At 32.6% G+C, this 25645-nt stretch overlaps 2 protein-coding genes and 1 long non-coding RNA gene across 4 annotated transcripts in view; 1 reads left to right on the top strand and 2 right to left on the bottom strand.

The window, feature by feature from the left end:
- The window catches only part of LOC126741120 (uncharacterized), a 42410-nt gene that overhangs the window by 4684 nt on the left and 12081 nt on the right, over positions 1–25645 (top strand). Inside the window, exon 1 of one of the 2 annotated variants that reach the window (XM_050447453.1) lies at positions 7656–7905. The exons of the other annotated variant lie outside the window; for it this stretch is intronic. Within the exon in view, the coding sequence (XP_050303410.1) occupies positions 7896–7905 (10 nt within the window). The 5' untranslated portion in view covers positions 7656–7895. Of the gene's footprint in view, positions 1–7655; positions 7906–25645 lie in introns of those variants that run through there. 2 annotated transcript variants of the gene reach the window in all.
- On the bottom strand, positions 15293–16121 carry LOC126741123 (uncharacterized). The gene is made up of 3 exons (XR_007662118.1): positions 16078–16121; positions 15727–15787; positions 15293–15669 (listed from the first exon to the last, which is right to left on the bottom strand). It is a non-coding gene; the product is annotated as an uncharacterized LOC126741123 (long non-coding RNA).
- LOC126741121 (uncharacterized) lies at positions 18090–19823 on the bottom strand. The gene is made up of 3 exons (XM_050447455.1): positions 19616–19823; positions 18543–18652; positions 18090–18487 (listed from the first exon to the last, which is right to left on the bottom strand). The coding sequence occupies exons 1-3, from the start codon at positions 19686–19688 to the stop codon at positions 18353–18355; spliced, it is 318 nt and encodes a 105-aa protein (XP_050303412.1). The 5' UTR covers positions 19689–19823; the 3' UTR covers positions 18090–18352.

Below are 25645 nucleotides of genomic sequence, written 5' to 3'. Positions count from 1 at the left end.
AAACGCGTAGGAAGCGCCACTCTTTCGTTTTTCCTTAAGGCCATAGAATTACGATTCTTAATGGTCTTTTATTAATTTGTACGAGGTCTAATCAATATTTTTATATCAAATTGATGTGCATACAGTCATATGATATGAATGATTTTTATAGATGCTATATGCCCTAACCTCAATCATTATTAGGGTCTTGGGCTCTATACGTACGCCCCTGGTGATGCACCTAAAAATCGAACTAAAAGCAGCAGCACTCTCTCGCTCTCTCTCTCTCTTTATCTGCCAATTTATTTTTGTCGAAATCCGAACTATTTTTGGATTTTTTTCGTATTTTTTTCGAAAATTGCGCTCTATGTCGTAACACTTGTTTACACTTTCTGGTAACACAGTCGTTTTATAAATAGGGTGATTTTGCCATAAAGTTTTTTTTCAAATGTGATTCGATTGGCACCCACGACGTTTTCGCCCAAAAACCGATCGTTTCCGTAGGCTCTTAAGTGTGAAATACCCAAAAATGAGTCGATAATTTATGCTCGATTGCGTCCAAAAAGTTGAAATTTGAATATTAATAATTTCTTTAAAAGGAAAAACTATGTGGATTCGCTTGGTATTATAGGTGTGACGCAAAAAAACCAATTTGTTGAAATGTTATGGTCTCTACGACCCGTTTATGCAGATTAATCTACCAGGACTGGTCAAGAAAATAAACAGGGTGTTCGAAACATAGACGGAGATATTTCGATGGGCGATTCCTTGTGAAAAAATATGAGAAAAAGTTTCTATAAATATATGGGTCCGGAAATGCACAGTTTTCAAGATACGGGGTTATAATTATTTTTTTAATATTAATTTAAAAAAAAAAATTCACCCATTGAACTATCTCCGTCTATTTTTCGAACACCCTGTATACATACGAAACAGCCCAATATAACCACATTTAAGTCAATTTACAGGGGGTCAAAAGTTTCTTATTAAAACTTAAGTACTTTCTGAGTTTGAGACAATTTTGTCACCAAAGGTCCAAGAGCCATTAAATTTGACGTTTTAACGTATATTGGACCAGCAAGATTTTTATTCTTTAGCGGATGTTTTTGGCCATAACTCGGGAACCACTTGGAATATTTTCATTATTTTTTCACATTAGTATAGTGAGGTTCTGGAGGATCAGTTTGAGGCTAAAATCTTAATTATAGACCATGAATTGGGATAGTTAGAGGATTTTTGGTCGGTACATTTTTTTGGCTAAATTTCTTATCAAATTTTCAATATTACTTCCAAAATTTTTGTGAATTAATAGGAATGTTTTTGAAAGAGTTTTACTGGAATAAAGGAACTTTTTTTCCAAATAATTTCATATATGATCGTTGTTTGTAGCTCAAAAACTTTGTGAACTGGAGGCTATTTTGTCACCAAAGGTCCAAGAGCCACCAAATTTGAGGTTTTTAAAACGTACATTATATACTTTAGCGGATATTTTTGGTCATAACTTGGGAACCACTTGGAATATTTTCATGAATTTTTCACACTAGTGTAATAAAATTTGAGGGTATTGAGGATTAATTTGAGGGTAAAATCATGATTATAGACCAAGAATTGAGATAGTTAGAGCATTTTGGACCGTGACACTTTTTTTGCCAAATTTTTCATTAAATTTTCAATATTCCTGGCAAGTTTTTCATGAATTAATCAGAATATTCTTAAAACAGCTTTACTAAAAGAAAGGGCATTTCTTTCCAAATAATTTCATATACAAAAATTTCTTGTATGTCAAAAACTTTCTGAGTTAGAGGCAATTTTATTACTAAAGGTCCAAAAGCCACCAAATTTGAGGTTTTTAAAAGGTACATTATATACTTTAGCGGATATTTTTGGCCATAACTTGGGAACCACTTGGAATATTTTTATGATTTTTTACATAACTTTAATGGGGTTCTCGAAGATGGATTTGAGAGTAAAAACGTGGTTTTTTATCAAAAACTAATGTAAGTAAAACAGTTTTGGTCAAGATATTTTTTTCGCTCATATTTTCATCAAATTTTTTGTATTCCAGGCAAGATTTTCGTCAAATAGTGGGAATCTTCTTAAAAGAGTTTTACTGGAAGAAAGGAAATTTCTTTCCAATTAATTCCATATAAGATCGTTGTTTGTACCTCAAAAACTTTGTGAATTAGAGGCAATTTTGTCACCAAAGGTCCAAGAACCACCAAATTTGAGGTTTTTAAAACGTATATTGGACCAGCTAGATTTATATACTTTAACAGACATTTTTGGTCATAACTTTGGGACCACTTGGAATATTTTCGTTATTTTTCCAGATTAGTATAGCGAGATTCCTGAGGATCAGTTTGAGACTAAAATCGTAATTATAGACCAAGAATTGGGACAATGAGAGCATTTTTGGTCGGTACATTTTTTTGGCTAAATTTCTTATCAAATTTTCAATATTCCTTCAAAAATGTTTGTGAATTAATTGGAATATTCTTAAAAGAGTTTTACTGGAAGTTAGAAAATTTCTTTCCAAATAATTCTATATACGAACTTTGTTTGTACCTCAAAAACTTTCTGAATTAGAGGCAATTGTGTCACCAAGAGGCACCAAATTTGAGAATTTTCGAAACGTTTATTAAACTAGTAAGATTTTTATTCTTTAGCGGACATTTTTGGTCAATTTGGGAACCACTTGGAATATTTTCAACATATTAAACCCGTTTATCGAATAGAAAATAACGGTCACGCAACCGCCCTTTATTTTAATTGTCAATAACTCGCTTATTTTTCATTTTAGAGCCGTATAGTGTTAAACAACTTTTACTTAGAATTTAAATTTCTATCGTTTGGTAGCATAATATACAGGGTATACCGTAAGAAAAAAGGGATTTTAGTCAATATTTCGAGAAGGGTACCACCGAATTTAAAATATTTTTTCATTTTCATTTAACATTTCAACACTATGATTTTCCTGTCGTTTATTTTCTATGCAGATTTTTAGGGAAGTAAAATTGTTTTTTATTTTTTTAAGCGAATTCCATGCGTCGGACGAAAAAAAACCAAGAGATCAAATTTGCTAAAAAGTGATTGAGGATTTTCAAAATAATTTTTATTTTAAGAAAAAGCAGTGGCGTAGTATTTTTTTTACTAAAAATATTCAATAGAAGTAGTGGTATGTCCCACGGACTCCTCTTCATCTCGATCCTGGAATGCAAACAATGATGAAAGTAAAGCCACCAAAATTCGACGGCAAAGAAGCTTGGAGTACCTATTTAAATCAATTTGAGGCCGCTGCTAGGGGAAATCGCTGGGATAACGAAAAAAAGGCAATAAATCTTAAGCTAAGCCTTAGAGGAGAAGCTACAGAAATATTAAGAATGGTGCCATCTGAGGACCAGCTCAATTTCGAAATACTGTCCTTAGAGATGAGATACGGTGAAGCCCATCTACAACAAGTGTACCAGGCTCAATTGAAATCTAGAAGACAACAACCCGAGGAAGGATTCCAACAGTTTGAGGCCGATGTTGCTCGATTAGTAAATCTGGCTTACCCTTCAGCCCAAACAGAGTTACGAGAACAAATTTCTACAAATTGTTTTATTGACGGAGTTCGAGATCCAGATACTAACCACGCTCAGCAGGATGGCTCATCATAAAAGTATATCAGAAGCTTTGGCCCATGGACTAGAGTATGAGGCAGCTTTTCAAGCAACTAGAAGGCAGACACGAATAAGACAAATCAGAACTTCGGAAAGTGATCTCGAAGACCGCCTAAAGAAGATTGAATCATTATTAGCGAGGAAACCTAAAAGTCCATTGCAATGAGGAGGGGCACCTTAAACGTCAATGCCCCAAGCCTTTAAGAGACAAGAAACAGAAAGATTTACTAAAGACAATTAAATCGAAGACCTGATAAGGACCATGAAAGATGACTTACTTAATTTAAAAGATAATCTTAAGAAGGAAGAACAAGAAGAACGAGACCGTAAACAGAAGGAAGAACAAGATGAACTACTCAAAAACTAAAAACTGTAGATGAAAATAATAAACCAAACGTAAGTAGAACCCTAAAGAAACCCTACGAATCAACTTTAACTACAGAATACTAATAAAATTGTACAGAAACTAGCAGAATAATTAACGTATTTACATTTTCATACAAATTTCATACAAACATGGGACCACCTGAGTCATGATAGGGCGCTAGCCGGACGATGTTTACAATTTTCATCTTCGCTGTCGGATGTCGTTGGATACGGTACACCACGTCGTTGATTCTGGTGACCACATTGAATGGACCTTCCCAATCCTTCTGGAGCTTTGGTGACTTGCCCTTCGTCCTCCGTGGATTGTATAACCAGACTTTATCCCCAGGATTAAAACCGGTAGAATTTGCCTTTATGTCATAACGTGATTTCATTCTGTTACTTTCTAGATGAAGTTTATCTCGTGCTTATTCGTGAACAATTTGTAAACGCTCTTGTAAATGGTCGACGTACTCCTCCAGGGTTTCAGACTTATGGGGTCTTCCAGTAATAATGTCCAAAGGTAAACGAAGTTCATCACCGTAGACAACATTTGCCGGGCTTTTTCCAGTTGACTTGCGGATAGAAGAACGATATGCCAATAGGAATGGTTGTATACAGGTATCCCAGTCAGTTTGCTTAGAGTTTACTACCATCCTCAAATAGGTTTCAAATGTGCGGTTAAATATTTCAACCATTCCATCAGACTGAGGGTGTAGTGGGGTTGTACGGGTCTTATTGATTCCCAGCAACTGGCATATTTGTTAGAATATTTGTGACTCAAAGTTCCTTCCTTGGTCCACCAAATCGACAAATCCAGTTCTGGAACAGCACTTCAGCTATTGTCGTTGCTTCTTGGTTTGGAATCGGACCACTTACTAAAGTAATCCATAGCAACAAGAGCATATCGGTTTCCGGAGCTACTAGTAGGAAAGGGTCTTGCTACGTCTATGGCAATTCGTTCAAAGGGTGCACCAACAAGATACTGCATCATCTTTCCTCTTGTCCGGGTTCTTGGGCCCTTGCTTGACGAACACTGCTCACACTGTCGGCACAGTCCTTCCGGAATCCGTTTTCGAGGAAGGACTGTCAGATATGTCTTTTCTTTTCCATCTACGCTCTCTCAGACTCTTTTTAACAATCCATCTTTTATAACCAATGAATTCCATTGAGACCAATAAGCTTTAAGTTCTGGAGATTTGTCGGAAATGTCTTTCCATTCTGGTTTTGAAATTTCTCGAGATTTCAGTTCGTAAATAAGACCAAATACTGGGTCATCACACTGATCTTGGATTAAACTAGCTACATCCCACTCTTTAGAACTGTGAAGGCCAATACGATTACAAGTATATATCTCTGGATGCTGTTTTGATTCCTTTTTTAAAACAATGTTGACATGTTTCAATACAGGGTCTTCTCGATAAAGCATCGGCATTTTGGTGATATGCGTCTTTCCTATGTTCTATTGTAAAGTCATACTCTTGTAATCGTTGAAGCCACCTTGCTATTTGTGCTTCGGGGTTTTTAAACTGAAACAGCCATTTCAACGAAGCATGGTCGATTCTAAGGATAAATCGTTGACCATACAAATATTTATGGAAATGTTCAATAGCTGCCAATAGCTCTCGTCTGGTGATACAATAGTTTCTTTCTGGTTTTGATAACGTTTTACTGAAATAAGCTATCACTTGCTCGCCATCTTCATATTTTTGTGATAGAACGGCCCCAATTCCAACATTACTCGCATCGGTATCCAAAATAAAAGTTTGTCCAGGAATCGGATATGTTAAAATTGGAGATGTGCATAGTGCTCTTTTTAACCGTTGAAATGCTTCTTCACAGTCTGTTGACCAACTAAATACCATTTTGTCCTCCGTGAGCTTATGTAGAGGCTTTGCAAGATTAGCGAAATTTCTTACAAATCTTCTGTAACAGGTACAAAGGCCCAGAAAGCTTCTTAACTGGTGTTTGTCAGTGGGTCGTGGCCAATTTTCGATTGCCTCTACTTTATCTGGATCAGTCTTGACACCTTTTTTCTGATATTACATGGCCAAGGTATCGAACTTCTTTTTGAAATAAGCAACATTTTTTAGGACTTAGCTTCAGGTTGGCCTCTCGCAGTTTAACAAATACCTTTTGAATAATCTTCAAATGTTTTTCCCAGTATGATAACGTCATCCAGATAAACTAAACATGTTTCCCAAGTCATTCCACGTAAAACTGTGTCCATAAGTCTCTCAAAGGTAGCTGGAGCATTGCAGAATCTAAAGGGCATTACTGTAAACTGCCAAAGTCCTGTTCCAGTCGAGAATGCGGTCTTTTCCTTATCTTCTGGGTGCATCTTTACCTGCCAGTATCCACTCTTTAGATCAAGTGTGAACCTGATAGCGTGTCCGGGGTGTCGTCAATTCTTGGTAGGAGATAACTGTCTTTCTTTGTAATATCATTCAGTCGCCGATAGTCTACACAAAATCTAGTAGATTCATCCTTTTTCTTCACTGGCACAACTGGAGATGTCCAAGGACTCTGAGAAGGTTCGATCACTCCTTGTGTCCTCATTTCTTGAAGCATTGAGGAAACTTCTCCTTGTTTAGCTATCGGAATTCTTCGAGGTTCTTGTTTAATCGAAGCGTTGTTTCCAGTGTTAGTTCGATTCAGTTCTTCCCAGGTCTTTATCGTGCAGGGAAAATACATCTCGATTTTCTTCGCACTGGTCCATATTAAAATTGGCAGAAGATTCTTCAAATAGGTTTTGTAGACATACAGGAAAAGGTCTGTTTGAATAACGACTTCTATCAGCATTTTTCATGACTGCCACTACTTCAGAGGGAAGGCATAGGGATGCCACTGGCAGAGAGAAAAAAAAATTTTTTGCACACCAAAAAATGCCTCTTGGTGCATAGAATACATGTACCAAATTTCATAAGAATGTATAGAATATTGCTTAAGTTATTATTAAAAAAAACTGATTTTTTTTGAAAACTTTAACACTCTGTATCTCAAAAGTTAAGACGTTTAGGACATATGTTCATAGGAACTTTTTTCCTTAAAATGGGTCCAGGAATCACTCTCTTAAATATTAGCACGTTTTTAAGGAACTGCCTTAGTGGATCATACTTTCATATTTTCTTCAGCATCAGCATAAACTGGAGTTTTCTGTCCAGGACTGGTCAAGAAGAAATAGAAGATTTCTTTATAAGCAGGGAAACTCAATATACTTTAGCCAGAAGTTTATACTAAAAAAAAAAACAGTTCAATATATCTATTAATGTGAACAATTTTTTACTCTCGTGTCTTGCGTGTCCAAAAAGGGCGGCATTGCAAGCCACGTCAATTTTCTCCCAATAAGAGGCGTCCAACTGTTATTTGAATGTCAAAAAAGGCTCTTATGATAAAAACGTAAATTTTTCCTGTAAGCGCCAATACTGGCACGCATATCTTATTATTAAGAAACGACCGCGGCGGGCACATTGTAGAGTGGTAAAATAGGCATCGGGCAACCTAAGAACGCCCGTACGGGTTAATAATAACTCGGAAACGGGCGTCTAGTGCCAAATATGGTTCAATCTCGGGTTTCACGACGGCCAAATCGAGAATAAACCGGGATCGAGAGGCGGCGGCGGGATCGGGCGCGAGCGTCCCGACGCCAGAAATAAACGACGCCGCGCCGCGCCGCACGCCAATTCTACGGCCTTCTACGGGCCAGTACGATTTTACGTTTACCCGCCCGGTATTCGATTAAAAAAAATTAAATAAACGGACAATTTTCTTTTAATTATCCAAAGAAACTTTTGTTTTTGAGTTTTCTAGTTTAAATTAAAAAAAACATTGTTATGTCCCTTTGGTGACGCCACTGCTGTCTGTGATATTAGTTAGTACTTAAAGGAAATGATTGAGAGTAAGTCATAGAAATTGATTATGTAGTGAATTGTGAATATTTAGGAAAAAGGGCGACTGAGCGATGACCTTGTAACAAGTGGCTCAGACTTTAGAAGTTCATTTTCTCTTTATTAGATAGAAAAAAAGGTACCAGCTTGCTTGTTACATTTTTTACTAATATACATAGATACAAAGTTGATTACAATAGTGAAAAAAATAAATTAATTGATCAACCTGTTCAAGAAATATTAGCAAATATTCACTTTTTCCTTATGCTACACTCTATATACTCTAACACCAATCGATAGGTATTTAAACCCTAAGTAAAAGTTGTTTTATACTCCATGGCTCTAAAATCAAAACTAAAATAGTTATTGAGGTTTTAAATAAAGGGCGGCTAAGCGACGACCCTTAGAGAATGTCGATAATAAGATCGATCTCTCGCTATCGATTGTGCATATTTTATATAGAGTGTTGCAAAAAAAATTTGTTGCTATATCTAGAAAGTTGTGTATTTTTTACGCTGATTACAATGGCGAAAAAATTAAATTAATTCATCGTCTCGTTAAGGGAATATATACAAAAATGTACTTTTTTTTTAGGTCATAACCTGTAAATCATCTCACCAATGGATAGGTATTTAAATTCTAAGTAAAAGCTCTTCTATACCATATGGCTCTAAAATCAAAAATAACGAAGTTATTGATGTTTTAAATAAAGGGCGGCCTACCAAATGCCGAATATCTCGTTTAGTAATAATAATAACTTTTGCTTGTAATGTGACATGCACACAATCAACTCATCTGTAATTTGTTTAAGTACTGCATTCTTTAAGTAACATTCCACTATGTCGGTTTACGGTTTATCAAAAATGAGCGGCAGGGGCAAATTACGGTCAGCTTTGAACACTCCTAACTGTTTTTCCAACAAATCGGAAAGTTTTATTTCATACAGGGCAAATCCTCAGGAGTTCGATGAACCCAGTTTCCTCCTCCTGAGGGATCATTAGAACCGGAGATATCAAAAAAAGAAGAAAGGCGACCAAATGTCATCGTGCGTCGTTATCGCAATGAAAGAAAGAAAGAAAATGTGCTATATTACGTAAGAATAGTCTTGCGTACAAGTATCCTACAAGCTAAAAAAACAAAACAAAAATACAATTTCAAAAATTGACAAAACAATGAACAAAATTAAACACAAGAAGACAAAACTTTTTGAACATACTTGAATTAAAGATAACTAAATAAAACAATCAATTACTACTAAACCTATGATTAAAAAAGTCGTTCAGATTATAATATGCCTTAGCCAATAAAAGCGTCTTTAATTCTCTTTTAAATTTCTTAACATCCGATATATGTCTAACACATAGAGATTGTAAATTTTTTTACTTATATAAATTAATGAGTTTTTAGTAAGGGAAGACGTAGGAATAGGTAGGGGAACATCATTTACACGACGAGTCAAATGGCCAGTGTCAGAGGGTAGTTTGGGAATTTTGTGAATAAGAGCAGCTGTTTCTAAGATAAAGAGTGAAAAAAGAGTTAGGATTTTTTCAGAAACGAAGAGGGGTTTGCAAGAATCTCTTAACTTAGCAGAACACAGGTATCTAACTGCTTTTTTTTGAATAACAAAGACAATGTTAAGCCATACCGAATATGAGATTCAATAAGTGAAAAGTACACTGAACGTGCAACCACCCCTCCCAGCTCTTATTTTGTCATTCTTACTGCAAAACATCCAGAAGATAATTTCCCAGCTAAAAGTAAAATATGATCTTCAAACCGAAGGCGACCATCAATGGTAATTCCTAGGAACTTGCAGCACTCTTTATTCTGCAAGAGGGAATTTTCGCCAAACATCAGACCCTGAACATCGCACTTAAACCCCATAATAGACGTCTTTCTTACATTAAACACGAGCCTGTTGGAAGCACACCACCCTGATAAAATCTGAAGGATACAAGTCTTAATATAATCTGAATTTTTATGGCTCCATAGTATGGTGGTATCATCAGCAAACTGAACCACCTTGCCCTGCAGTTTCAATGAACTCAAGTCATCCACATACAGTAAAAATAACAGTGGTCCCAACACTGAACCCTGGGGAACGCCGCATTTTAGGGATCTAGAAGCAGACAAACGCCCAGACACTGTAACCTTCTGAGCACGATTTGCTAGATAGGACTCAAGCCATCGCAACGCTACGCCCCTAAAACCATATTTATCGAGCTTAGATAACAGTATTCCATGATCCACACAGTCAAATGGTTTAGATAGATCACAAAACACTGCCGCCGATGACTCCAGAATTCAAGGACACATAGACGCTCTCCAAAAAGCTCAAAACAGCATCATGAGTCCCTTTACCGGCTTGAAATCCAAACTGATTTGCAGACAAAATGCCATTATGATGTAAAAAGGACAAAATTCTGCTTCTTGCAAGTTTTTCAACTATCTTAGAGAGGGTAGACAAAATAGAAATGGGACGGAAATTACAAGGCTGATCCAAATCTCCACCCTTATGAAGAGGGATAACCACTGCATCTTTTAAACATGAAGAAAAAATGCCAATATGTAAAGAATTGTTTATGGCAGAAACTAAAGCAGTTAAGGCTGAATCAGGCAAAAAGAGTAACAACCTCGAAGATATCCCATCAGCTCCAGATGATTTATGGTTTTTTAGGCGTTTGATTTCATTTTTTACTTCGGTAAGATCGACAGGATGAAAGAAAAATGAATGCTCAACCGACACTTGTTGAAGAAAGTGTAGGGGATCAATGTTACTACGAATGCCCTTGAGCAAGATGTTAGGTATATCACAATAATAGTCGTTTAAAATGTCAGGTCTCAACTCCGGTTCAGATACTTCAGATCGACAAACACTCTCTTTGCCTATTCGATGACATATTTAAGCGATCCCTATAATAATTAGATTTTGCTGCTTTAATTGACTACGGTATTTCTGATGATATACAAGGATATTTTCATTTGTGGTATATTTGCACAATTTAGTCAAAAAACGGGGAGGTTTTTAGCTGAAATTCCAAGGCCTCTTGTAACCCATGGTTTTCGTTTCTTAGTTTTAAGCCGTTTCAAGTGCATTCCAATTTATCGAAGCTGTAGCAGCAGAAAAAGCATTGAAATTTCTACTGCTGAAAATTCTTCCCATACAGGGTGTCCCAGCGAAAACGAAACAGCTATTTTCGGTTTGAAAAAAAAATTTTTTTTTCAAAGATCTCGGACACGTCGATTTTATTTTTGAGGGGGACAACTTTTCCTTACCAAGGCACCCTCATACCAGCAACCCCCTTCGAGGGGGTGGAATCACCCTTAAAATCCTAAATGGAAAGAGGGGTCGTATGTAACCTTATTTTAAAGGTCTTTTAATTCTGAATATAACTGCCAAATTTGAAGTGGCTAAAATTATTTTTTTCTGGATAAAACAGCTTGTCAAAATTGCGGAAACAGCGAAAATGAAAAAGGTATTATGGACTCTTTTTTGATTAATGAATTAATTAAGAGGCCACCTAATACCTGGAATCCTTTACGAGGGGTTGAAAGCACCCCTTAAATCTTAAACAGAAAGAGGGATCGTGTTATACCTTATGTTGAAAACGTTTTCACTTTAAATTTAAATGGTGACTGATGGATTTCTTTTGGATATGAAAGCCAAATAAAATTCTGGAAAAAATGGTTTAAATAAACCTTTATGCCTGAAACCCTTTCTTACAATTTTTTTATTGGATCATTAAAACATGATTAAAAATTTATTAGTATTGTTAATATTATTGTTATTACATCTTATCAGCATATCATAAATAAAAACAAAATACCAAATAAAATGCAAACACAAGTATCTGAAGAATTTATTTAGCTTGCTAAATATCATTGGTACTTTTTTCATAAAGCAGCATTTATTTAAATAGTTTTAAATTATTACCCAGTCTTTTACGTGTTGAAACACTGTTAGCAATGGCTTATTCTACTGCAGAGAGGGTTGAGATGATAGAGTTTTTCTTTCGGCATAACAATTGTGCCAATAGAACGGTATAAGAATTTAATGACCTTCATCCAGAAAAACGAGTCAACAGAAAATACGTTCTAGAAATAGTTGCTAAATTTAGGGAATCTGGCAGTGTTTAAATAAAAAGCGTGAGGTTCAAAATGCTGTTGTTGTCAATGAAGCAATGCAAATAACTGTCTTAGGTCAACTTCATGCCGAGCCAGGAATAAGTGTCAGAAAATTGGCGACGAGTACAGGAGTAAGCAAAAGTAGTGTTCATAGGATACTTAAGCATAATAAATTCCATGCTTACAAAATTCATCTGGTGCAAGAACTGAATGAGGACGATTTTGACAGACGAGTGCAATTTTGTGAATCGCTTAGTGATATGATAACTGTTAATCCGCGTCTTATTTACAACATTTGCTTTTCAGATGAATGTACTTTTTTTCTTAACGTAAATCGTCATAACTGCCGCTACTGGTCAAATGCAAATCCGGGCCAGTTTCGTTCATACCCAGTTCCCTGAGAAGTTAAATGTTTGGGCGGGAATCTTGGGCGGCTCCATTGTTGGTCCGTTTTTTCTGCCCAGAAATTTGAATGGAGAAATGTACCGAGATCTCTTGGAAAATGCCGTATATCCAAGAATAGTAGAAATAATGGAAGGCGGAAATCATTCTGATGATGATCAAGTCGTTTTCCAACAAGACATTATGCTGCTGGTGTGAGGCAATATCTTTATGAGATATTTCCTGATCGTTAGATTGGAAGGAGGGGACCTTTTATGGAATGGCCAGCTAGGTCACCCGATTTAACCCCATTAGATTTTTTTTATGGGGGCATTTAAAAACCAAAGTTTACGCTACCCAACCAGACACCCTAGAAGACTTACGCCAGAGAATTTTACATGAGTGTCAGATGATAACACCTGAAGTTCTACAAAACGTCAGTCAGGCATCGTTTTGAGCAAAATCTGTATTCCTGCATGGAAGTAGGAGGGGCACAATTTGAACATTTAATAAATTGACGTAATTTAAATAAACTTGTTTTATTTAAAAGACATAAAGGGACAAGGGTAGGTATTTCTTATCTCTCCACTTTTACTGGCAGTAAAGATTGTATTTCTTGCTATTTTAATATCCACAAGATATCCATCAGTCACTCAGAAGTCACCATTTAAATTCAGAGTAAAAGGGCCTTCAAAATAAGGAATGACACGACCCCTTTTTCTATTTAAGATTTAAGGGGTGCTTTCAACCCCTCGTAAAGGGTTCCAGGTATTAGGGTGGCCTCTTAATTAATAAGTGACCTCTTTGAAATTAGGACTTCCTTATTCTTTTAAAAATATTATCCAAAACAGAGTTCAAAATACCTTTTTCATTTTCGCTGTTTCTACAATTTTGACAAGCTGTCATATCCGGATAAAAAATTTTAGCCACTTCAAATTTGGCAGTTATATTCAGAATTAAAAGACATTTAAAATAAGGTATCACACGACCCCTCTTTCTATTTAAGATTTTAGGGGTGATCCCACCCCCTCGAAGAGGGTTACTGGTATGAGGGTGCCTTGGTAAGGACACCCTGTATAATGAGATGAAGATAATACAGTATTATATGGCATTTTAGCAAGAATAGCTTCATGGTCGGAAATACCAGATAAGAGTGTGCATAAAACGTCATCAAAATTTGTACAGAAATAGTCAATTGTACACTGAAAAAAATATTTTGTGAATTTACAATAAATCTACTGCTTTTAGTGTGACCATTATATTTGTTGTAAAATCGCAAAATATTTGTAATCAATAATTATTCGCAAAATATTTGTAATTTAGATTTCCCTTTTAATTGTGAATTTACTTAATCTTTGTGACTAAGAAATACATATTTTTTGTGAAATTACAATTTAATTTTTCAAATTTTTAGTAATTTTTATATGTGAAATAACATTTTTTTTGTAATACCACGTTGTAAATGTAAAAAATGCTCTGGTAAAATTACATTGGAATAATTGTATTTTTTACTAGCTACAGTTTTTTGTTTAGTATTTTAGATAAATTAAATAAAAGACTAAAGTGGCAATTTAAAAAAATACAAAGGATTTATTTTTTCAAAACTCAATGGAAATTCAATAAACTCAGTAGGAACATAAAAAAACTACATGGTAAGTTTTCAAAAAAAAAAGGAAAATAACAAGAATATTTGAAACTTAAACTCTTCAATTGTTACAAACAAAAACATAAACTCTTAAAACTCTTGAAGTAGCCAAGAACTTTGACATAGTCTATATACATTTTGGGGCCCCATATAATATCAAATATGTTAATATAGGTACCTACTTACAAGCTAAATCTCACAAAATAACCCTTTAAGGTTGGAACAAATTCATTTAACATATGGACTCAAAAAAAGAAACGCACGGACACGTCGATTTTTATTTTTTGCTAGGCTTTTTTTTTCAATTAAATCTTTTTATACAGGGTGTGTCATGTTACCGTGGCCAATACCAACTTTCTTATTTTAATTGGAACACCCTGTATGTGATTACATTTTGGGATATATTCCAAGAATTTTGCTGTATCACATGCGCTATACTTTCATTCTATTTTTAAGTTACAAGGTGTCAAACATCAGGCAGGCATTTAATATTTTTTGTATACTGTATAGCGGTAATGTCATTAATAATAGAATAAAACGGAATTTTCCTATTTTGACTTTTGAATATTTATTTTCTCATATTTGTAAAAAATATTTCTCAAAAATTTTGACAGCTGCTATATTTTATTTCACATTATAAGTCGAAAAATAGATATTAAAATTTAAATTTTAAATAGGAAAGTAAGGTAAGGGAAATGCCTGAGGAGTAACAACACATTAGTGGATTTCGCTATAGAATTTGATTCGGTACTTACATCGTTTTCTCTGACAATATTATGAAAGTAAATTACCACCATTTTTCATTGGTCAGCTTCAAATTTTGGTAAAAAATTACACATTTTGGTTCTTCAAATCATATACCGTGTTCCGGACCACGGTGTATTTTTTTACAGACCAAATGTCATTATGTACCAAAAATTTACCAAACCCCTTTTTCCTGGCCAATGGTAGTTGCTTACTTCCATAGTATTGACGAATCAACCGATATACCAAACTAAATTCTGGAGAAATCTCCTCTTGTAACTTAAAAATAGTTGAATGATCGTCTATGATGATGATGTAATGACATAATTGGTCTTTTATGTAAATTTTCTTTTAATTGTATTTCAATTAAAATAAGTTGGTATAGGATACGGTTATATGACAAACCCTGTATAGAAAGTGTACATTGGCAAAAAAGCGCTATTAAAAATAAAAATAAATGGGCCCGAGCGTTGTTTTTTTAAACCTTTCAATTTTAAAACGAATTTGTTCCAAACTTTACTTTCTCGTTATATTAATACATTAAGTTATTAATTAATATAAGAAATCAGTTTTAAACCAAAGTTATTTGAGATTTACATAAATAAAATAATAATTTATTATTCTATCTTGGCTAACTTCGTTAAATATGAAATAACTTTTCTTTTCAAAAGATTTTGTTTTTTCGATTTGGTTCCTGCTTCGGGGTGTATTTTTGAAATATATCTTTGAAGGAAATCCAAAATGCAGGATGCTTCTTTGGGATATTCCAAATTGAAGACAAAATAAAGAGCAATTAAGCAATGCAATGCTCCTCCAAATAAGTCGCATTTTTCCGCAACAGGTTCTTGTTCTAGGTATATTTTTATAGCATTGTTAGAGCCTACAAATAAAAAAAAATACTTTTAATCTTTTTTCAAAAAAAAAAATTTTTACTTACCACCACATAATACAATGCATGGTTCCATACCAAGCTCAAGAGAAGATTCATCGGTAATGTCCTGGAATAAAATAAGTACATATAATATTTAACCTTATGACAAAAGTTTATTTATATTATTTAGTTTATTTTTTGTTATTAAAATTATAGTTATTTTGCTCCAAATGGCATTAAAAATAGCTTTTTAATGCCGTTTAAGAGGCATATAATATATAAAATGAATATTGGTAAATATAAATATATATCATTAACATTATTAGTTTATATAAACTATTACAAGTTTATATAACCTTTACTTGCTGAAAATCTATACTAATAGGTAATAAGATATTTTCATAAAAGACCACGCACAAATTATATGGAAATTGGCAACCTGACCAGTCAGGCAATTTGACAAGTAATCATTGTTAACAGGTATTAATGTAAATATTTAACTTACCTGATACTTATAGGCACTAAACTGACTAGCACAAAATTCTTTATTACCTGTCGTAAGTCGAAAATAATAACTGAGTCTTCATTTACGTTAAAAATTTCGGAGTCACTTGAGGACGCGTAAACACGCACTCTCATTGGCCGCGGTTTACACAGCCATAGTAAATTTAAGAATTAAGGTATACATTTACAAAAAACTTGTAATTTTACATTATAATAGCAAAAATAATTACAAATATTATGTGATTTTATAATATGAATGTGATTTTGCAACTTTCTTCGGTAATTTTACATATCTAATGTAATATTGCTTATAAGTTTCACAAAGTGATTTAAATTTACACAAGTTTTTTAGGAATTTTAGTAAATACTTGGTTTATTACAAAATATTTTAATCTTACTGAATAATTGTTGTGAAATTTTTGTAAACTTAAAAAGTAAATTTACAATAATTTCTTTCAGTGTAGTTGCAGATGAAGATGTTATTCGTGTGGGAGAAAGAACGTGCATTTTCAAGTCGTAAGAATTTAAAATACTTAAAAGAGAAGTACGCGGCAAGGTTTCATCATCAGTGCAGTTGATATTAAAGTCACCAGCCAATAGAGTGTAGGGACCTTAGAGTGTAGGGACAACTGGGATAAAAGAGAATCAAGTTTGTCCAGAAACATAGCAATATCTCCTGTAGGTGGCCTATAAACACAACAAATATATAAATTAAAATGCTTACAAAAAGAAAGAGAGAATTCAAAAACATTCTCTAACAAAAGATTATCATACTTATCAATATTACAAAAAATCGTTTCAATTGTTTGCCTAGCCACACAGAAAAAAAAGGGTACTTAAAATGAGAATTAGACACTTTATTTAAGAAAATCTATAAGGATTATATATCCGCAAGAAGATAAAAGTTTAATTTAAGAATATTATATTTTCAATTTCAAGATGTTTATAGAATTGGTTTAAGTCGACAAATAACTTATTGTGAGAATATATTGAAATTTCATTCGAGAATATCATATTCTTGCAAGGAATATTTTTTTCTTTAAAGCGATGAAATTTAATTATTTAATTCAAATTTATTTTTTCTTACATTCTTAGAACATTGAAAGGCCTTTCAATGTTCTAAGCTTACATTGAACCATTTTGGTAATTTGTATTGAAATGGTCATATTCTTAATTTAAGTAATTCTACTGTTAACAATAAATCTATGAAAATATCGTTTTGACAAATTGCTTCATCAAACCAAAAATATTTAAGACTAGCTACAATGAGTTATAAATTCAACTTAAAGATGTGAAGAATTGCTTTAAACCGCCTGGCAAATTAAATTGAATATTAAATAGTAAATTAAATAGGTTAAATATTTGAAATGAGTAATATTTACACTCAGTTGAAATAAATTAATAGTTTTATAGTATTTAGTGCTATAGTATTTATTGGGTTCTTTTTGAATCAAAATAAAAATACCAAAGGCACACACTTTCTGGTAGTTTTATTTTGATAGCATAAGAACCCTATAAATTACCACAACACTAAATAACATAAAACTGTCAATTATTATTTCAACTAAGTGTATGAATTGCTATAACGTATTAAAAACTCAACCGTTTTATATTTTATGATTTAGGTATTGCAATAAATAAATTACTATGTATTTACCTAATTATTTTTCGGTTAAATTCTGGTAATAAATTAATAGAACAGGTTCTACGCAAACATGTTTATTATTCAAAAACAAAAACCTACATACATTATATAGGAACAAATATTATTTTAAATAATTGTAACAAAAATAATTTACTAGTAAATAAAAAAAAACGCATTCTGTGTATGTTTTTTAAATATAGGTACATTTTTGTCATAAAGTACTCATACAAAATGAAACTGTGAACAAATATCACTTTACATTGCAACAACAACAGTAAACCAAAAGAAATACACATTTTGTGTATATATGTTAAATATAGGTACATATTTATCACAAAGTACAAAGTAGTACGTAGCACGTTAATATATAACAATACGATTATTTAGAAAACCAAACCAATCACATATTCTATGCATGTAGCTTTTTTAAACAATCCTAATAAATACTTACAAAAAAAATGGTAATAATATTATTATGTAGTACATATTTCAAAAAATAAAACTTTAAAAGAATCTTCTTTTGAATTATGATAAAAAAAGTCACTACATACTGCAACAAGAAACTGCACAATCTTCTGTTATAACATTCACTATGTCAGAAAAATTTGAGGAGTTCGCCTCAGATGGTAATGATTGTTCAATCTCACTGACTGATATAGTGGTTGCTGATGTTTCTTTCTAAAAATGTATATCGTTTTAAACAGTTGATTTTTATTTAAAATAAAATAATTACCACTTCTTTAATTTTATCAAGAATTTTAAGTCTGGGCCCCACAAGATGCACTAATTCCTTCAAAACCTCTTCATTAAGATTTATTAATTGATCCTCATTAATTTGATTTGCTAGAAAAAATATAAGCTGTTTAAAAGACATTTTGTGACACGAACAGTGAGGAAGAAAACTAAAAAACAGAAAAGATAACTAAAAGTTTATTTATTTAATTATGTAAATTGAATGGTTGACATTGAGAAAAATAATGCGACAATAATGTGCAAATGTGTTTATTAGATTGTTTGTTTTGTGATGTCTGCATTGCAAAGTTAAATGCAATTATGTGATAAAAATAAAGAAAATGCTGAAGGGGGATTTAAATTCAAGGATAATACTGGATCTAATAATAATCAAAAGTGGATAATACTGGAAAATAATGGCGTTATATTCTAAAGAGATTTATATAAAGAGTCGAGAGTATATCAAGAAGAATATTAAGAAGCATCCGTGACACAGTTGTTAAAATGTATCGACAAAGGCAAGTTTTTTGGTAAAATTGATATAAAAAGTTATGAAAAAGCAAGCCCCTTTTCAAATCTTAAAAATAACGACGAAACGAATTGTAATAAAAATGATTTTTAAATAAAAATTTTAGTCAGTCTTTGTTTGAATGTTCTTTCGATAGTATCGAGCAAAAAAAAATCATATAATCTGTTTAAAACTTTATCAAACGTATATACAGAGTTAAAAATAAATATAAAAAGTTACTCGTAACAATGGCGGAAGCTTGTTATTGTCTTTACAATGGCGGGTTTCAATAAAGACTAAACCTAACTAAAAAGAAAAACAGAAACTAAAACAGCGAGGAGTGCCTTAAAGGGAGTGAGTGTCACAAAATGACATAAACGAGTATCATACAGTATTTTTTCTACCTTGTGACTTTGTAGCCAAAAAAAAATCTAGGAAAGAGGAAGGAAGGCGACTATATACTATATGTATATACTATACGTCGCCGGTAGGTTAGGTCAAACATGCGAATCACATAAAATCATAAATTTACTTAATTATACGTACTAATATTAAACTAAACTTACTTTTAAACACTTCAATAACTTCCTCTGGTAGATTCCATTCTCGCAAAACACTTTCCACGCGCTGATTTTCCATTTTTCAGAGGAACAACACAGGTTGCACGCCACACACCACTCAACGCGTCTATGACTAACACAGAAAACAAAGGGAGGAAAAAAAAGAAAAAAGGTCCTCCCTTTGTTTTCTGTGATGACTAACAAGAGTACAAGAGGCAAGCAGGGTACGCGTGGTGTGGTACGCCGACGTTGCAATTTTTGAGATGAACAAAAAGTTTCATTTGAGAATATATTTAACTTCAATTGAATACATTGATTTTATTGTAAGAAAATAAATATTCAAAGCAACAATTTATTTTCTTTAAACGAACGGGGTATAGTCTTCACTTGATTAATAGAGTATTTTAGTATACGTAAGGCTTTCTCGAGGCTAAAGATTCTGTTTACAAATAGACACTTTTTAAATTTTAAACTTAGAAAAATGGTAACCGAATCTCTTGTTCTTTCAAATTTTAATTATTGTGATTTTATCTATTTTCCATGCCTTGACTCGCTTCACAAAAATATGCTTCAAGTAATGCAAAATGCTTGCGCTCGTCTAATTTTTGATCTTAAAAAACGGGATCACATCTCTCAAAAAATAATCAATTTAAAATGGTTAAGAATGGATAATATTTGGAAACATCACTTAAGTAATTTTACATATAAACTTTTATCTAATCAAGATCGAAATTTTAATATCTTGCGTACCATTTTTAAAACAAGACGTTCTGCTCACTCTGTCAATATAAGATATAAGTTAAAGTTTTCAATGCCACAATTTCGAACTGCTCTCTATACTAGATCTTTTTCTTATAATGCAATTAGCTTGATTAACTCACTTCCTGACGAATTTCGACTTTTCAATTTTAATAAATTTAAATTTAAAGTAAAAAATTATCTTTTAGATACACAAAATCGTCCAGTGAATTTATGATCTGATTTATTTTTGTTCTTTTTTTTGTATCTTTAAGACGCTTCTCGCTGCTGCTTCATAGATTGTTCAGAACTGTATATGGGTCTCCCCTCACATTGATACTGGAAGTGGTGTATTAAATGGCTCTGTTATGTTTTTGTTTGTAATATGGCTAACAGTTTAGGGATTGATTCTCTTTTTTTCTTCTCTTACTTTTAGTAAGCATAGGTACATGCACATGGTTAAGTAGAATAGCATTTATTTGCTAGACTTCGCCATTCCTGTACTATTTAAATTACATTATTTTGTATATTATTATTTGTTAAAAAAAAAAAATTTTGTAACTTTGTTTGACTTATTAAAGACCTTATTTATTTATTTATTTTAAACTATATATACGGGCTTTAAAGCAATAATATATATCTCTCTAAACAATAAACTGATTTATTTAAATTAATTAACTTGAAAAGCTTAAATTGAACATAGCATTTACTAAATTCAAGATTATAATGACTTGAATTGATACCTTTATTATTCAAATGGGACATTTCACTTGTTTTTATTTGAGAATACATTTATGTTATATTAACTAAATCTATGAAATATTTTGATTAAAAAAGTATTCTCTTTTTAAATCTATATTTTAAATATTTTGTTTCCTATTTAAAAAGAACTCTATTTTCACAATTTAAGCCTTCTTGAAAAAATGAGAAAATTTACTTACTTGTTAGGAGTAATCGTTTTTTTCTGTGCAAGATCATGGTTCCTCCATGTATAGATTGTTGACGACAAAAAATATTCACAAAGCCTCAACCAGTGCTCAGTCAGGAGTACAATATCAGGAAAACTACATGTGTCCAGCAAAAGATGAAGCTCATCCATCTTGTTTCTTAGGTATTGCATATTAAGAATAAAGATACTTAAGCTTTTCAAAGACCTAATTTCAATCTTACTAGTAGAATATGAACATGAATAAGATTCAACCTTCGTGAACATGTCTATAAAAAAGAAGAATTCAATTCACGATCAGTAATCAGTTCAGACTCATTAATTTGATGAATCAAAGACAATTTATTCGATGAAATATTAATTTTAAAATATGTGCATGTAATAATGATGCCAAGTCTGAACCAAAGTTACTGGCGTGATTAGACTCTAAAATCCCATACAGATTAATATTATTTGCATGAAAAGTACGATAAAGGGCCTTATTACTATTATAGATAACATTATGGTTTAAATAAGTATAAGGGCTTGTCATCACTAAAGTGTTTGTATCAACATGATTTTGAATTAAATTTTTTAAAACATCAGATGAAGAACAAATTCCATTTAACATTACTATTAAAAAATCTTCTTTCGTAAAGTCCTTAACTAAATTTGACGCTGTCCTAATCACTTCACTGCTTGAACTGCCCGGCTTCAGGAAACACTGGACCTTGTAGTAAGCCTCAAACTTTAAACGTAAATGTTTTAGGAACACTCTGCTACAATTTCCACCAACAAAGAGAAGCCGAGGTCGACTATCATCAGGTGTATTTGGCCTAGTTCCTTCAATGCACAAATTTCGGAATAACAGGTATCTTTTTCAACTTCCAACACCTTTACGGAGTCTAACATCTTCTTATTTAAGTTAGTTTTACGTCTTTTTGTAGCAAGTTTATTTCAGTCTTATAGGTTGAAGACTCATTTTCTAATGTTTTTATCGTTACAATTAAATTTTTATTTAGGATATTTAGCTCGCTAATTTGTGAATTGCTCTTTCACTCACTTTCAGTAATACCAACAATTCACCTTCTTTAATTTTTAAGTTTTCCAATTCAACTTTAAGTTCTTCATTCCCTTTATGCAGATTTTCCAGGGATGAGGAGAACTTCTTTCCGGCCTCCGACACTTCATCTTCAAAAACCATGCTGTTTCTTCTCATTGTCTCTATATGTCTATCATTCTCTTTCAATTCTGTCAATAAATCATAAATCTTTTGCTCATTTATTTTTCCTTCCTGATCTCTTTCATTAAAATCATCTTGACATCTTTGTGAGCATAAAATCCTGTAGCATCAGAATTTCTTTCCAGACAACTTGGGTGGAAAATTGAAATACAAGCGATGCAGCAATAATTTGGAAAATCCCTCTTTTGACAACATTTGAAACTGCGGTTCATTTTAGATTATAAGGAAATATTATTTAATTGAAATAAATATTAATGGTAAAAACAGGAACTGCAAGTAAACAGTAACTTGAACTGTGTCAAAATATATGTTTTTTTACGCCAAAATTAGCGATTCCTTTTTTACTCATTTCGAGTTATGTAAAAGCAGAAAACCTATACTGCAGTAGCCTATATAGGAATCTAAAATAGGCCAATGAATCACACTCGCAATTCGTTCTATTTCGTAAAAAGTATCCTATTTTTAGCCTATCCGGAGTTTGTAAATAGTTTAATGCATACTAGAAGGAAGATACACGTACGTACATATGTAACAGACAAAAATTAAAAATAGTAAGCTAAATATAATTTAAAAAAAACCGCTTACTACTACACTCAATCATTAATCTAATTGAATTGTCATCTGTCATTGTTTGACAATTGACAAACCGTTTATGACATTTCATTGACGGCTGTGAATTTGGACAGAAAGTCAACTGTCAAGATTTGTTGTGTATTTTGTAACTTGCTTGTTTAATAACTCATTAATAGATGGCGCTTTTAGAGAATATTTGTTTGAAGGAATAATTCAACATTTTCTCCTAAATCCTTGGGAAACAAATTATTAATACGTTCGACTTTCATTTTGACTGATTTATATTTTAACAACATGCATACTAGCAGACGTTTTCCTAATTTGCATAAGTAGCTTATTATGGTTATCGGAATTTTCATTATAAGGTAATAACATTAATTACAACGCCGGTTTGATTAATTGCCGAATTATAAGTGTTAAAATGAAATATGATCGTTTAAAATCGATGAAAACGCATGCGCGTCACGTATAATTTCTAACCTACAAAAGTTTCAAATATCAATATCACGTTATAGAGTAATTATCCATAGTAGGCTGTGACGTCTGTTGACATTAGATATTCTATCTGTCGTTTTTGGGTATATAGTCTGCAACAGGCTTTCAGTTATTCCTTATTTAATACGTGGATAATGTATCGCCATCCTTATTTAAACGTTTTTGGTTCACTGTTTCTCAAAACCAAATTATTGTCTGTGTTGTTTATGATAAATTAATATTATGTAGAGTTGTTTATGGTCACTATATAAAACCTTGCTAATTACAAACCCTCATTAAATCATCCATATTTTGATTTTTATAAATGGTTGTACCTATTAATGTGGAAACACTGTAGCTTCACTATTCCAAGTTAATTGAAACTTTGTCTCACTTTAGGTGAGGATTACATTCTTTCATAAATTTTAACAGAATCCTTAGAGTACAAGAAAAATCACAGATTTAACGCAACTATCTTTTTTTGTAAACATAACCTCTCAAAAACATTAATTGTCTTGTTTCCCTACAATTGGCACAACTGAAATTTGCCAGAGTGACCAACATGGAAAGGACACAATTCCACAAAATGGCGGCCACCTAGTAGTGGTCATTTACTTTTCGTTGAATTGACAGTCCAGGTATATTTATTAAGTTAGTGAGTGAATATGACATTAAGGTGACATCAGTGCAATAGTGCATTAGAACAAGTAGGCATAGAGAGTGACGTCACTTGTCATGAACCCCACATAATCTTAAAAGCACAAGAAGAAATCTTATTGTTTAGGATCTTGGTTTTGACATTTGACAATCTATCTGTCACTTGTCAATAACCCATAAGTTATGTTCAAATTATAATTGTCATATGCCTTGAATATAACATCAAGGTGACGTCACAGTAAAGGTATATTAGAACAAATTGACGAAGGCGGTAACGTCACTTGTCATAAACCCAACAGAAAGAAACATAAGAAATGAAAAGTTTTATTGTTTAGGACCTTGGTTTTGACATTTGACAATCTATCTGTCACTTGTCAATAACCCATAAGTTATGTTCAAATTATAATTGTCATATGCCTTGAATATAACATCAAGGTGACGTCACAGTAATGGTATATTAGGACGAGTTGACGAAGGCGGTAACGTCACTTGTCATAAACCCAACAGAAAGAAACTTAAGAAATGAAAAGTTTTATTGCTTAGGACCTTGGTTTTGACATTTGACAATCTATCTGTCACTTGTCAATAACCCATAAGTTATGTTCAAATTATAATTGTCATATACCTTGAATATAACATTAAGGTGACGTCACAGTAAAGGTATATTAGAACAAGTTGACAAAGGCGGTAACGTCACTTGTCATAAACCCAACAGAAAGAAACATAAGAAATGAAAAGTTTTATTGTTTAGGACCTTGGTTTTGACATTTGACAATCTATCTGTCACTTGTCAATAACCTATAAGTTATGTTCAAATTATAATTGTCATATGCCTTGAATTTAACATCAAGGTGACGTCACAGTAATGGTATATTAGAACAAGTTGACAAAGGCGGTAACGTCACTTGTCATAAACCCAACAGAAAGAAACATAAGAAATGAAAAGTTTTATTGTTTAGGACCTTGGCTTTGACATTTGACAATCTATCTGTCACTTGTCAATAACCCATAAGTTATGTTCAAATTATAATTGTCATATGCCTTGAATTTAACATCAAGGTGACGTCACAGTAATGGTATATTAGAACAAGTTGACAAAGGCGGTAACGTCACTTGTTATAAACCCAACAGAAACATAAGAAATGAAAAGTTTTATTGTTTAGGACCTTGGCTTTGACATTTGAAAATCTATCTGTCACTTGTCAATAACCCATAAGTTATGTTCAAATTATAATTGCCATATGCCTTGAATTTAACATCAAGGTGACGTCACAGTAAAGGTATATTAGAACAAATTGACGAAGGCGGTAACGTCACTTGTCATAAACCCAACAGAAAGAAACATAAGAAATGAAAAGTTTTATTGTTTAGGACCTTGGTTTTGACATTTGACATTCTATCTGTCACTTGTCAATAACCCATAAGT

The sequence above is a fragment of the Anthonomus grandis genome, chromosome 10 (genome assembly GCF_022605725.1).
Source record: "Anthonomus grandis grandis chromosome 10, icAntGran1.3, whole genome shotgun sequence".
Lineage (NCBI taxonomy): Eukaryota > Metazoa > Arthropoda > Insecta > Coleoptera > Curculionidae > Anthonomus > Anthonomus grandis.
The sequence above is the reverse complement of the archived record's forward strand: the minus strand, read 5'-3'. Positions and strand labels throughout refer to the sequence as shown.

What these genes read in the sequence shown, in the direction of transcription:
- LOC126741121 (XM_050447455.1), bottom strand. Translation starts at nt 19,688, where the DNA reads ATGGAAAATCAGCGCGTGGAAAGTGTTTTGCGAGAATGGAATCTACCA. An exon ending in AGTTATTGAAGTGTTTAAAA is followed by an intron (nt 18,653 to 19,615) that starts GTAAGTTTAGTT and finishes TATTTTTTCTAG; the next exon opens with CAAATCAAATTAATGAGGAT. An exon ending in TTGATAAAATTAAAGAAGTG is followed by an intron (nt 18,488 to 18,542) that starts GTAATTATTTTA and finishes ATACATTTTTAG; the next exon opens with AAAGAAACATCAGCAACCAC.